The 14,251-nt window shown below is 38.3% G+C and overlaps 1 protein-coding gene across 2 annotated transcripts in view; it reads left to right on the top strand.

The window, feature by feature from the left end:
- MYOCD (myocardin) overlaps positions 1-8,891 on the top strand; it is a 38,660-nt gene extending 29,769 nt beyond the window's left edge. For both annotated transcript variants that reach the window (XM_034408480.3, XM_034408483.2), the window contains exons 8-13: positions 112-377; positions 900-1,047; positions 3,501-4,451; positions 5,111-5,224; positions 6,971-7,028; positions 8,228-8,891. In XM_034408480.3, coding sequence (XP_034264371.2) covers positions 112-377; positions 900-1,047; positions 3,501-4,451; positions 5,111-5,224; positions 6,971-7,028; positions 8,228-8,796 — 2,106 coding nt within the window. In that variant the 3' untranslated portion in view covers positions 8,797-8,891. The remainder of the gene's footprint in view (positions 1-111; positions 378-899; positions 1,048-3,500; positions 4,452-5,110; positions 5,225-6,970; positions 7,029-8,227) is intronic.
- The last annotated feature ends 5,360 nt before the right edge of the window (positions 8,892-14,251 follow it).

Raw genomic sequence — 14,251 nt, 5'->3', positions numbered from 1 at the left:
AGGGGTAGTCCTCCAGAAAATTCAGATTTAGCAAGAAATGGGTTAATTAGATAGGCCATTCAAAAGCTCTGGGTTTCAACTGACCTTCCTGATACTTTTTTTTGTGTGCAGAACACACAGTCAAAATCTTCAAGTGATGGCAAGAATCGCCACAAAAAACCTAAGGAGATGAAGCCCAAAGTGAAGAAGCTAAAGTATCACCAATACATTCCACCAGACCAGAAGGCAGAGAAGTCTCCTCCTCCCATGGACTCTGCCTACGCCAGGCTACTGCAACAACAGCAGCTCTTCCTGCAGCTCCAGATCCTTAGCCAGCAACAGCAGCATCGACACCAGCAGCAGTTCAATTACCCTGGGTCACATTCCTCTCAGCTAAAGTGAGTTGCTGGTGGAAATGTTTTTCTGTCTTTCTGAGGGACTATGTGTAACCATTTCTGAGGGACCATGTGGAAGCTATGCCACCATTTGATGGTGTGGCTGATTAGCATCCTTTAAATACTATACTTCCATGTTTCAAATATTCCTACTATGTCCGCTGGGTGTGGGGCTTGCACACTGGGAATGAAGGATCAATATATATCCAGTAGGTTTGGGTGCCCTTGCTACAGAAAATGAGAAGAGTTTGGGGCTTAGGACTTGAGCAGCTAAACTAGGAATTCTTCTCTAATTTGGAGACCTTGAAATAAACCTTTTAAGGAGAGCACTACAAGCCTGTACTGGGCCAAAGTATCTCTGTTTGAAATTCTGCTAAAATACTACTATTTTGTACTGAAATCTCAGGATTAAAATGATAGTGAATGCATAATAAAACTAGGATCAAAACTGATACATTGACAATTGACATTGATTTAGAAACAAAAGAAGAAATCACAGTAACAAATGTTGCTTCTGTTTTTTAGACAACCAAATGAGCCTAAAATCTCAGGCTCTTCCCCTACGACAATCACCAATAATCCTCTTTCTCCAGTGAAGGGAACCTTTTCTGGGCCATCTTGCATTTCATCCCTCAAACCAGGTCCTCTCCCATCCAATCTGGATGACCTCAAAGTGAGTATTATGCGCAGAGTATGGTGCAATAATGTTAGAAGACACGGCAAGTTATAGAAGGTTTAATTATGGTTTATTGAATCAGTTGCAATGGCCCTCATTTGCCAAAGGCTAAACCAGAAACTGCAACTTACTGTATATACCAGATTGCTAAACCACAGCATCTGCACCACACCCTCACCCCAATACATACCCAAGTATATTTTGCTGATATGGGGCAAAATGGCAGTAAGAGTCTTTTTTTAAAAAAAGGTATTAGAAAGGTTAAAAGACCTTTGGTCCTGGTGACCAACCCAAATTGGATCCTGCAACATTATCCTGGGACACATATATTTGCCTTCATTTTTGTGTTAGAAAGGCTCTTCCTACTCCAAAGGCAATTTCAAAAATTATCGTATTGGGAGTCAATTTCAGTCCTTCAGGGGGATTCCCCCCATCCTGAAGTGGGGACTGGAAGCTTCTGAAAACTAGCCCATTTCCTTCTTACCCTTCAAACCTTCAGATGCAGGTTTTGAGTGATTGTGGTGTACATTATATGTTTAAAGTGGAATTAGGATTGTTTTGATTGTTCTCAGTGGCTTTTTCCCATCCTAAAAATCCCCAAAAGAGGGACAAACATATTCACTGTCACTCCAATGAGATTACCTTCTGAGGCTCTTGGAAAAGGGAGACAGCTGAATTGAGGCCCCTTAACTGCCACACACTACACATTACTTTACATTGGATGAAGATCACTTACAGCTCGATGCTTTATGTAACCTGTCTTGCAAGTGTGTTGTTTGCTAACCCAAGCAATTTAACCAACATGAAAAAGTTTTCCTAAGTAGTGCAACACTTAATTAAAACTTCCATTATTTTCAAAATTAAAATTACAGTACTTTAACATGCAGTATTTGGCAAATTGTGATTTTGTGTGTAATCTAAGATGGATGACAATTAAGACCATACAACAGGTGTGGGAAACTGTGGCCCTTTTACAACCTGTGGACTTCAATTCCCAGAATTCCTGAGCCAGCTTGGCTGTCTCAGGAATTCTGGGAGTTGAAGTCCACAGGTTGTAAAAGGGCCACAGTTGCTCACCCCTGCCATACAATGATGTGGATGTCAACCCTGAAGCCATTTTGGAGGGTCTTCAGGGCTGCCACAACAAGACTGGTTGGAGCTGTGGGAATGGCAGGGGGAAGTAGAGATAGCTGGGGACTTGTAGCCAAAATAAAAATTCTTTCTCCTGGGAATCAAGGACGTTCCCACCAGGTGCTGGGGAAACGTGGACTGAACCCAACTGGAGTGGGGACTGTGACCTGGTTGGACCATGTGATGTACATGTGGACTGGGGGAAGGAACTTTGAAATTAATTTGGGTGGGGAAAACCCTGGGACCTTCAGAGTTGGGTTTTCACCAGGTGTGCCAATATGACATGCCTAATAAATTTGGGCTTTGAGAAATGCCTTGGCCTCCAGAGTTTTGATTGCATTGGGTCTGTTACTTGGAACCTTGACAGTGGATTTGAAGAAGAAAAGGTGGTTTGGCATACAGTACATATGTCAAATCATCTTCTGGTCACATGTAAGCAACTACTTAAAGGTACCATATCTTTTCTTGGGCTTATATGTGACTCCTGGAAAAAGTACACCTGATTTTGACTCTGGATCTTTGCACAGTCTTAGAGTCAATGAACTTATCTGAATTCTGAGGCAACTTATCGGAATTCTGGTTACCTCAGCTAAACCACCTTGACATGACTTCTTTGATCTACATTCTGCTTTTCTTTTACATAAATTGGTTGATGTATATCTGGAAACTGCATTAGAATCATCCTGACATATGTGAATAATAACATAGGCTGAATTTAGACAAATATTTAGACACAAAGGGCCTAGTGGCTCAGCAGACTGATAGCATTGTGATTAACATCAGCTGTCTGCAATTACTGTAAATTCGAATCTCACCAGGCTCAAGGTTGACTCAGCCTTCCATCCTTTCTAAGGTAGGTAAATTGAGGACCCAGTTTCTGGGGGCAATAAGCTGACTTTGTATAAATATACAAAAGTATGAAGGCTATTGCTTAACGCATTGTAAGCTGCCCTGAGTCTCCGGAGAAGGGCGGCATATAAATCAAATTTAAAAAAAAAAAATCTGTAAGACAAAGGCACTCATTCTTAATTCAAATTCATTACTGTACAGTATAATTTAATTATTCCAAATAATCCCAGGGTTATAGAAATCTGTTAGAAATGACAATGTTGTACAAGGTACCCCAGTTTAGAGTTAACAGTTAATAGGAGTTTCTCTGAAGGCTAGATAATAATAAAATCTCTATGTCAGCACAAATGATTCTAGATTTAGCTTTTGTTTGGCTAAAACAGTTTGATTAAAAGAAGTTTCTTTTTCAACAGTAAACATGCAATAAAGTAAAAACTGTGGTTGATACTAATGAAGCCATTTTATTACAGGTGTCAGAATTAAGACAGCAACTCCGAATAAGGGGACTTCCTGTGTCAGGTACAAAAACAGCCTTGATGGAACGTCTTAGACCTTTTCAAGAGTGCAGTGGGAATTCAGTGGCTTCTTTCAATGAAATAACCACTGTTACTTTCCCAGTAACCCCAACAAGCTCTCTCTCCAGTTATCCATCGCAGTCTTCTACCAGTCTGTTATCCAATGGCTTTTACCACTTTGGCAGCACTAGTTCCACTCCACCCATCTCTCCAGCTTCCTCTGACCTTTCAGTGAGTGGCTCCTTGCCAGACAGTTTCAATGAAGGACCAATGTCTTCCCCACAGTTTGTCTTGCACCCTTCACCTGTGCAAGGTGGTTGTGAGGAAAACCTGGTGGGAAGCATCAACGGAGCTGGCATCCAGCATGATGTTGAAAGGGTTGACACAGAGAAAGACAAAATGTTAGTGGAAAAGCAAAAAGTAATCAATGAGCTGACTTGGAAATTGCAACAGGAGCAGAGGCAAGTGGAAGAGTTGAGAATGCAGCTCCAGAAGCGCAAAAGAAGCCATGGACTGGAAGATAAGCAGTCCCCAGCACATGTATTTGGTTTTCCAGTCAAGCAGGAGAATGCAGTGTCCAGCTGCCCATTTGCCTCTAAGCAAGCTGCCTTGAAAGGTAAAGCTAGCAATTCTGAGGCATTAAGTAACTGTGGGACACCTCAGATGCCTCATCTTGTAAATAGCCATTGTATGGAACCTTCCGGACAAAATGGCATACTGTCCTCCACATTCCTAAGCCCACAGTGCTCTCCTCAGCATTCTCCACTAGAGGCAGCAAAGAGTCCTCAACATATTAGCCTTCCGCCCTCACCAAACAGCCATTACCTTCTCTCCATGTCTCCTAGCCATCAGGGAGAAGGACGCAGCAGTTCTCCACAACCCAGCCGCCATTTGTGCACAACTCTGGTAAGAAAATACACATATTTTGCTCTTGCAATTTACTCATCGGCCTTAAAATAGTCAGTACAAGCAATCCAGTAATAAGAGTCATATTTTAAAAGGAAGTATTTCTGGGGGAAAAGTCAGGGAACCATAACCACCATCACTATTTCCAGTGACGTTAGATGTAAAGAAACAGCTGCTTAGATATACTTATAATACTTGGACAACTGTTTACAAAATCTCTCAAAATAGGCAGATCCCAGGTTGTTTGGGGCTTTAAAATATAAACATGACACTTTGAGTTCAGTCTGAAAATAAATTGGGAGTTAGTGCAGATATTTTTAAACTGGTGAGATGGGTTCCAGGCATTGTTTCAGCACCGAATAGAACCTCCATTATTGAATGCCTTCCTTGGATCATTTGGAAATGGAGTTGGCTTTATGGGTTACGTAAGGGTGAAAACTAAACAAAGTTTCCTTTGCATCACTTCAGTAAGATTGTATCAGCGTGTAAAAAATATTTTTGGCAAAGATCTGGGTTCATTTTTTTTTCTTTCCTTGAGGTTGCATTAAGCTATGATTGACACCAATATGTAAGAAGTTTTAGCTTAGGGGACTTCAGATGCAACTGCCAAGGAACAGAGATTCGATTGGATTCCTACCGTTGATTTTGCTTCCATGTAGGTGCCGACACAAGCAGGCCCAAAGTATTCCGTTCTCTCTGCCAGCTTTTGTAAATCCAGTGCTGCTCTCCCAGAGGGAAAACAGCCTCCACCTTATGCTGATGCTGTAAAACAGGTAATGGTCTGGAATCAGGGGTGGGGTCTACTTACCTTTACTACTGGTTTGTAGCAGGGCCGCGCGCACGCGCTTGCTTCGTTTGCACACATGCACAGAAGCGTTTTGATGATGTTGGGGTCTGTGGCTGGAGCCTCCCACCGGTTTTACTACCAGTTCTATAGAACCGGTGCGAACTGGGGGCAACCCACCACTGTCCGGGATGGTATTTTAGGACTGTGCTTGGCTACAGGTAGTTATTAGTATTGTACCGTTTCATCACAAAACACAATCTGTTGCAAGGATTCGTAACCTTTTTAAGAGTCTGATCCTTAAATAAAGGAGTCCTTTTATTTTGAATGCATAAAACAAATACATGGATTTACTGTGTAATATAAAGGAAATCAACTGTGCTCAAATACAGCTATCAAATTATTAAATATGTAATTCAGAAATATGTTTTTATTAATCCATTAAATTAATAACACAATACTCTTTTTTAGTTTTAATACTTTTAACTAGTGAGATTTCTTGAAGTCAAGAAATTTTATTGCAGTCTAGAAGTCATAGATTTCTTTGTTGTCAACGTAGAAGCTAGTAAAAATAAAATTGTAATATTTTCCAATTCAGAGGAAATCTAACCATGGACTGAGCAGGAAAGAATCCACAAATCCCAGGTTAAAAGTATCTGATTATGTGGCCCAGGCAGAGGGCGGGGGGATCAAATAATGACAAACCTGAAAATCTGAGACACATGCTCACGTTGAGCATTGAGTCTGGGCTAGCAGTGAATTTACTAAAGGAAAAGTGATTCTTCCTCTGGAGTTGCAGGATTATTAACTTTAATTTATTTGGTCAATTAAGTACAGACAATTGGAGCCATTCCTTTTCAGTTCTTCAAGGCTTCTTATTTCATCTAGCTTCCAAACCCCAGCTCTATGGTAATGCTGGTATCTAGTTATCTAGTTGGTCTGGATCCAGCTTGTCATAGTGTGACATTGCAATTTACAGAATTAAAATAAAATACAAACCAAGGAATTAAGCCAACTTTTTTTTAACAGAGGTGAAGTAGCCCTGGATTGCATTCACTTGAGTCATCTAGACTCCTTCCTTCCTTCCTTCCCCCCTCCCTCTCTTGCAGAGAGGTTACAACCCAAACAAGTAAGAACTGTAAATCTGCTGGAATTATTTCTTAGTAAATATGAAAAGGATGAGGTTGAATATCTTAGGGAATCCAGGTAGGGGGTTTTCATTCTTGTTTAATATTTGAAAAAGTGGAGCATTAAATAATACATCTTAGAGCATATTAACCCCGGGTCACATGGGCAAAACTATTATTAACATTTTAACATTCATAGAGTTGGCTGAGGGTTGAAGGACAAGTGAGACCAAGTCGTACAAAATGGTTCCCTGGTGTTTCTCATTTTTAAACCCTTTCAGTTTCACATTACATTGTTCATGTGGTCCCAAGTCAAAAGGATACTGCTAGTTTTTAGCAGTTATGGTCAGCTCTGTCTCCAAGACCAGCAAAAGGGGACACAGGAAACCACCTGCAACCTTGGGAGTCACAGATTACTCATCTGTGCATTCTGTGCACTAAAAACTGCTGATAGTTGTGGGGAATTAGCTTGTTATGTCAGGTTTTTAATGCCAGCAAAAACACTACAGAACTATGATATCTCAATCCCTTAAGAGTGATTTCTTTTACAATAAAAATATGTAATCCATTTCCTCACTTCCACATTTCTTCTTCTTTTCTTGCTGCAGCAAATGACTCAAAGTCAGCAGATGGATGAACTATTAGATGTGCTTATTGAAACTGGAGGTAGGTGATGCCAGTAGAATGAGGGTTTTGGTTCTAACCTAGCAATATAAAGGATATAAACCTCAGGCTACCCACAGCAGCTATTCTGTACTTATCAGGTATGGAGAGGGCTGAAATCCATCATGGATTCCATCCACTTCCTGAAGAAATATGTAAATAGCTGTTGCCTAATTAATTATCCTAAGAAGCATTCAATCTAAGCACTCCCAGGATCTGCCTACTAGAATAGCCATTGACCATTATAGAAAGTTTTGCTACATTTATATGAAGTGATTAAGAAGAAAGAAGCAATTCTGGAAGCTTCCATGTGTCTTCTGGTTCTTCCTTTGGTGCACAACAGGCTCCCTATTCTAGAATACCTGATTTTTCAAAAGAATTATTTTAAAAAACCTGAAAGAAGTGGGCATACTGTGCAGATTTCTTTTGGTAGAATTTTTTATATAGACCTATAGAATTTTTTTTTTTAAATAACCAGTGGGTGGCTGCTGCTCACTGCTTTGCTTCAAAGTATGCCCCCAAAGGAAAACACAGCACCAAAAGAGGCAATGCATTGTGGATGGGAACATTCTGTGAGGAACACTGGAAGCATTTCCTTCTGTTTGCCTTCTGTTGTGAGCACTTTATGATGTGAATGTGTAAGCCTCTCTATCAGCCTCAGGCATTTTGGGAGAGAACCACAAAATACTAGACTCCACAATCAAACCTTTGTAAATGTTTTTCCTCACTAGCTTCTGTCTGCTGTAGTGAATCACGTACACAACTTTAATGCCTTCATGCCTAATTTAAATGTTTTAACAATTTCTTACCCTTTGCATGCTCGAGCATGTGTGCACATATCTGTATGATCAGTCCTTATTCTAATAATTCTTTACATCAGCTTTTTCGTTGATTCTAGGCAGGCATTATAAACACCACTTATAACAACTTTGTCTTATATTAACACAGCTTCATCACTACTTTCAATTGCAGGCATTTTATATGATCTCCATGTTCCTCTCACCATCCCTTTTGTACCTCTTTGAGCTAGTATAGCATCAAGTAAGATTTTATTCAGCCAGAACAAAAGGTTGGAATGTGTCATTGCAATGGCAGATGCTGTTGGGAAGTCCTATTGCACAAGCAGAAGGGTGTTCACTTAACATTGGAAGTAGACCCAAAGAGGTTTTGCTCTTGACTTATCATATTTGGTTTGCAAACAGAAATGCCTGCAAATGCTAAAGAGGACCGCCCTTGTCTTCAGAAGGTACCTCAGATAACAGTGTCTTCAGGAACTTCTGGAACACCCTTGTTACTAAAGGCATCCACTGCATTTGAGCAAAACACCTCAAATCAGCTCCCCTTTGAACGCTGCTCGAGCAATGACAGTCATTTGGAAATCTTGTTAAATTCCCACAGTCCTCTTGGGCGGTCAAGTGAAGTCACCCTTCTGAAATTGGGTACCGAGGAACCTCACTTTGATGGAGCAATGGAAGGATTTTCTAGCAAGGCTGCCGATGAATTAGTCTCACCCCATGAGATCCTGCCAACTCCCCTCTCGCCCATGGAGACTCAGTTGTCTCCCTCATCTGGTGAAGGAACTGGTTTGCACATGAGCTTCACAGAGTCTCCCTGGGAAACAATGGAATGGCTGGACCTCACACCACCAAGCTCAGCCAATGGTTTTGGTTCCCTGACCACTACAGGGCCCAGCATCTTCAACATCGATTTCTTAGATGTTACTGATCTCAACTTGAACGGCACTATGGATCTGCACTTACAACAGTGGTGATCAAAGTAAACCTTAAGGATGGGGAGGAAACATACCACAAGTAATTTCTATGGAAAGAATTAAAAGACTATTTTAGAATGTTTTGGAATAATGCAGAGAGAGCAAAAGGAACTGGAGTCATTTCCCCCAGGACATAATTTATCTTTTCACTATCAATGGATTCAAAAAATGATTATTCCCTTTCCCTGCTACACTCAAAATAAGGAATCCTTCATTTCTAACACAAATTCCTCCCTACCCTTTGTAAGCAAATCCAGTTGCTCACCATCAGTTTCAACCTCTTCCAGAAGGAGATTCTCTATGCAAGACAACTGTACATTGCCCAAACTTGTCAGTATTGACTCTAACAGGTTTATCAAACTATATGACTCTGTTATGGGCATATTTGTAGATCCCATACACTGCTCCTTGGGAACCTTTGCCCTTCATGCTTATCATATATATGAGCAGTTTTACTGGGGATTTCCCTGCCCCCCTCTTTTCAAGTCATCTTGATCCGATGTATCAAGAGATCATCAACCTTTTACTATCTAATTTTCAAAACTGAAATAATCTTCCAGTGTTTCCCTGAATATTTTTCTCTTTTTAAGTTTATTTATTCCTTTTGTTTTCTCAGTTTTAAAGATAACATGCAGCAGACCTGAAGTAATATGATTTATTTTGTAGTGGGCACTCTCCTTGGAAAAGATTTCAAAATGGAACAACAAGAAAATGTAGAAATAAGAGGTCTTTAATTGAGTGTAATTGGAAGAGCGCCTCCATGGCCTCACCAATATTCTGCTTTAAAGGTACATTCCTCCTTTAATAAGTACTTATCTCATTTTTTTATTTTTTTATTAAATTAAAATGTAAACATATATATGTATGTATATAATTTGAGATACATAAAAGTTATAACAGATCAGCACGTAACCAGTATTAATCCATCATTCAAAATCTTTTAAACATTTAACATTTTGAACATAAATTTTGTTCGTGATCATTAGGTAGAAATTCCAAATATCCATATCACCAAGAATAAATTCACCATAAGCAATAGCGTCTTCACCCCTTATAAGAAATAGAAGACGGGGAAGATAAAACCTTTGAATTCAGAAATCTCTATTCTTCTTCAGATCTATTTTTATTGGGTTGCCATATCTTTATGAATGTGTCAAATAGTTTTATTCAGTAAGTCCCAATGTTTGTTGAATTGCCCTCTTGCTTCAGTCTCTTTTCTTTTGAATTATTTGCATATATTATTTTTGCTGCCACTATGGGGCAAAATAGCAACCATGTCCTAGCCTTTTGATACCACAGCTCCTTGAAACAATACTAAAAGCACAGGAATCGAATACATTTTGTTGTTGTTCTTGTTTTCTCCTTTTAATTCATTTTTCCCTGAGAGGTGCTTAAGATGAGATGTGTTCTGTATAAGTGGAAAAGCAGCCTTGCTGAATTTCTTTGATTTCCTCAATCTACTGCAATTTCCCATGTTTCATATCTGTTGTCATTCCAGGGGATCCATCAACCCTTAAAAATGCATCTCTGTGGGTTAATAGCAAGTAAGGGAATAAAATCAGAAAAGCAGCAGTCTGGAAGTAAAGTTCCTTTTGGTTTTATCTGGATCCAAAGCTGTTATATTAATACTACAATTAATTTCTAAGTTTTCTAAGAGAATGATCTTGCTGTTGTCAGGATTATAAAACAGTGGATTGTCCACATCTTCAGAAATCTTTATAGCTAGGTTTGAAAAGAGATGACTGAAGCAGTATTTTTGCTTTTCACGAAGTAATAAAAACAGCTCCAAAAACCCTTTCAATAAACAAATTGTTCTCCCATGATTAGTGAAAGGCGTTGCTTCTAAGTTCTTCTTCAAACCAGCATTTATATTATGAATTTTAAATCTTATCATACCTAGCCGTGACAGGCAAGGGTTGCAGGTTATTCATATTTAGCAAATTCTGAATTAAGGGTAACAGATAGCATATAAATTGGATTGTTTCCTATATCTATTCAAAAGCATCCAAATCTTTAGATAACACAGCCTCACTTTGTGTATATGCGTAGTTTCTGATGGTTTGGTCCAGGGGATTCCAACCTTTCCTGTTTTCCATTCCATTTTCCTGTCCTGGCTGACATCTTCAAAGTAGTCATTCTTCCAGTGCAGACTGTCTTACTCCATAGCATTTCTCTACCCGTAATCACCAGAAATCAATCAAATCATTCCTTGCCGCCTTCTTATGGTTCAGAAATCTTATATTTGTCACTTTCGCATAAAAGACAATAATAAATAAAATCTCTCATTACTGCTATTTTTCAATAAGGCTATGCAATAAAAATGTAACTGATTTGAACAATGGCAACCCCTGATAAGCTATAACTTTTGTTTTGACATGTACCCATTTCTTTTTAATCCCTGTTTTATTTTAATTTAACTTTTATATAGTACGAAAGTGGGAAGAGGGGAATCTTGACTGGAAAGAAACCTGTTTTAATTATTGTTGCTTGTCTTACTTAGACTTGAAAATAATTTAGTTTAGGCAACGCTCCATTATAGCCTATGATATGGCAACCCCATATCTACATTTCAATATTTCTTCTAAAAAAAAAAAGATCTGTATATGTGATATAATTTTTGAAGCAACGACATCAAAAGCCGTTCATAATCTAATCACTATCTCTAGATTACATTTAATACCTTTCAATAATAGTTCCAAATATAAATTCAGTTTGGAGGATAGAGATAGCTTTCTGTCATGCGTTAATCCAAATTGGGCAGTTTCTCATGAATGAAAAGTTTATCTTCCATTATTTCCTTAAATTCTTATTTTTGTGAATGCAATAATATTGAATGCAAATTTCCCTGCATTCAAGATTTGATAGGTTTGTTTTCAGAACTTTTTCATAAGTGTCCCTGTCAGTTGAGAACTGGAAAAAATATTGAAACATCTCTAGGTTTGAATAATTGGACACATGGATGTCCTGCATTTTTATAAACAAATCATCCGAAAGACATATCTTTCAGAATTAACCTTAAAATAAGTCGCAATTTGTTCGACCATTTCTCCCTATAAATGTCATCTATCACTACCCTAGAACTTCACTCTATTTCAGTTATGCTTATTCTCTTGTAAATGGATATTAGCTATTAAGCTATTATGTCATTTAAAACTCTACACTTGCTTTTTCAAACCAATTACATTACTGAACTATAGACCAGCTGTGCAAATTCATTCTTCAGTGGATTTTTTAAAAATGTTTAAAAATCAGGTTACTTTGATTTTTTATTCCAAAAAGGAGTCTTGCTAATTCAGCCTGATTCGTCCTACATCCCTTGACATTTAAAGCATGCATCGTAGAATAAGTCGTACAGTCTTAATAGCTGATATTCATTATTTAAAGAATTTTTGCTCACCATCTTAGCTGTCTGCCAAACATATCTTTTCTTTTTTTCTTTTTCTTCTATTTAATTTTTTAAAAAGTGGCCAAACTATTACTGTTTTCCTGCAAAAGGCTAAAATGTCTTTGGTAATGGCATTTCCTTTAACAATTTGGTACTAAATATATCTTGTTAACTTAAATGTTTTAATTTAAATATTAATTCATAAATAAATAAATAAGAAATGTATACATAGTCAATGATGGATAATATATGGAAGAATTATTTAAGGAAATGTCAGTTTAAGAAATTCCTATGAATTTGGAGGACCAATTATTATAATGTAATTATAATAGCTACATTATTATATTGTGTTTATAATAATGTAACAGAACATAATAAGTTCAATAAGGTGATTTATTCTCCACATAAATAAGATAGCCAGTGTGGCCCATGGGCTTAAGAAGTTGGGCTGGAAACAAAGAGACCGAGGCTGTACTCTACCTTCAACCACTGATGCTTCCTGGGTGACTTAGAACCATCACTGTCTCTTAGCCCAACTGGCTTCATGGGATTGTTGCTGTAAAGGGTGGGGGGAATGAATGCTAGTGCTATACCTCCCTCAAGATGTATCCATCTTGAACTGCTGTATAAATGGCAGGCTACACATCTAATAAATAACAAGAACAAATGAGAATGAAAAAGCTACAAAACCAATTCACTAAATAAAGTGTTTTTTCTCTGGTGGGACTGGTTTATCAGGGCAACCTGGTTTACCCAATAATGGGATGGAGCATATGGCTTCTGTTTTCGCCTTTCAGCCCCAAACCCAATCCAGGGCCTTCGCAGGCAGTCACTTTCGCGACAAACTATTTTTTGTTAAATTTATGTTTTACTGACAAATTTTATTTCTCACTTTGTCAGTAAAACTGGGGTGCACTTTATTTAGATCATTTCCTCAGCAACTCTTTTTGAGTGTCTGCTAATAGTTTCCCTATCTACATATTTAAGATAAATATGGAAGGAAAAACAGATTGTAGAGAGGTCCATGATAGGGCTATCCTATCTGGTCTGCAACCAGTGTGACTACCACTATTTAGCTAGTGGGCACAGGGAGAAATAGGCTGCAATCCCAGGAATTTTGCAGTGTTCCCCACTGACTGAGTGAGTAAACTTAATTCACTACAATTCTAATACCAGCACCAAACAGCTACGAAAGGAGCAATCCTACTTTTTATATTTTAAAAAAAGTCTAACATTCAGCTCAGGTCCTTCCAAATGCCTACCAAGTGTCATCCAAAGCTTGAGACATACCCAACGTAGCTGCTCTGGCACTTCTGTCCAATCCAATAGGCTTGGAATGATGGCCCTAAGGATATCTACTGGGCATGGTGTAAAAAAAAAATAAAAAAGGGGGAAGCCATGTTAACTTTTTTGACCACATCCTGCAGACACCTCTGGATGAGTCCATCTTTGCTTTGCCTCTTCCCCATCTGGAGTACAAGTGGAGCGAGAGTGCTAATATTCACTTTCTACTTTGAGATAGTAGCACAAAAATAAGTGTAAGTTCCAACACCAGTTCCTTTTCCCTATGACAAAGCAACATTTTTAATTCCTAGTTACAAATGGTAGGAGTATATGTATATGTAGAGAGAGTGAAAGAGAAAGATATGTATCTTTCAGTAAAATTGTGTTGAAGATTTCTGATATTTAGTAAGAATATGCAAGACATTTGGGAAGTATTTTAGCAACAGAAACAATTGTCAATAAAACAAGTGAACTTTCCTAACCACCAAGATGTTGGTTTGTGTATCTCATACATTCTTTCTTTAGCAGAGGTAGCAAAATAGGCAAATACCATGTGAAACGATTGCAGAATTTAAAGCAGTATTAAATAAGGTTGTGCACTGAAAGCTATCAATTTGCATTAGCATGTAGACATTAGGAGAAGACAAATGAGCCAGGACTTTTCCCATACAAACTCAATTTTAAGCACCATGAGCGATGAGTGATGCTATTTAAATTCAGAAAATAAAATGTGCATGTTGGATAATGACACATTAGTCTGTGAATGCAACTTGATACAATAAATCT

The sequence above is a fragment of the Pantherophis guttatus genome, chromosome 2, assembly GCF_059756535.1.
Source record: "Pantherophis guttatus breed Tessera chromosome 2, ASM5975653v1, whole genome shotgun sequence".
NCBI lineage: Eukaryota > Metazoa > Chordata > Lepidosauria > Squamata > Colubridae > Pantherophis > Pantherophis guttatus.
Note: the sequence above shows the minus strand (reverse complement) of the source record. Positions and strands in the feature narration are given on the sequence as shown.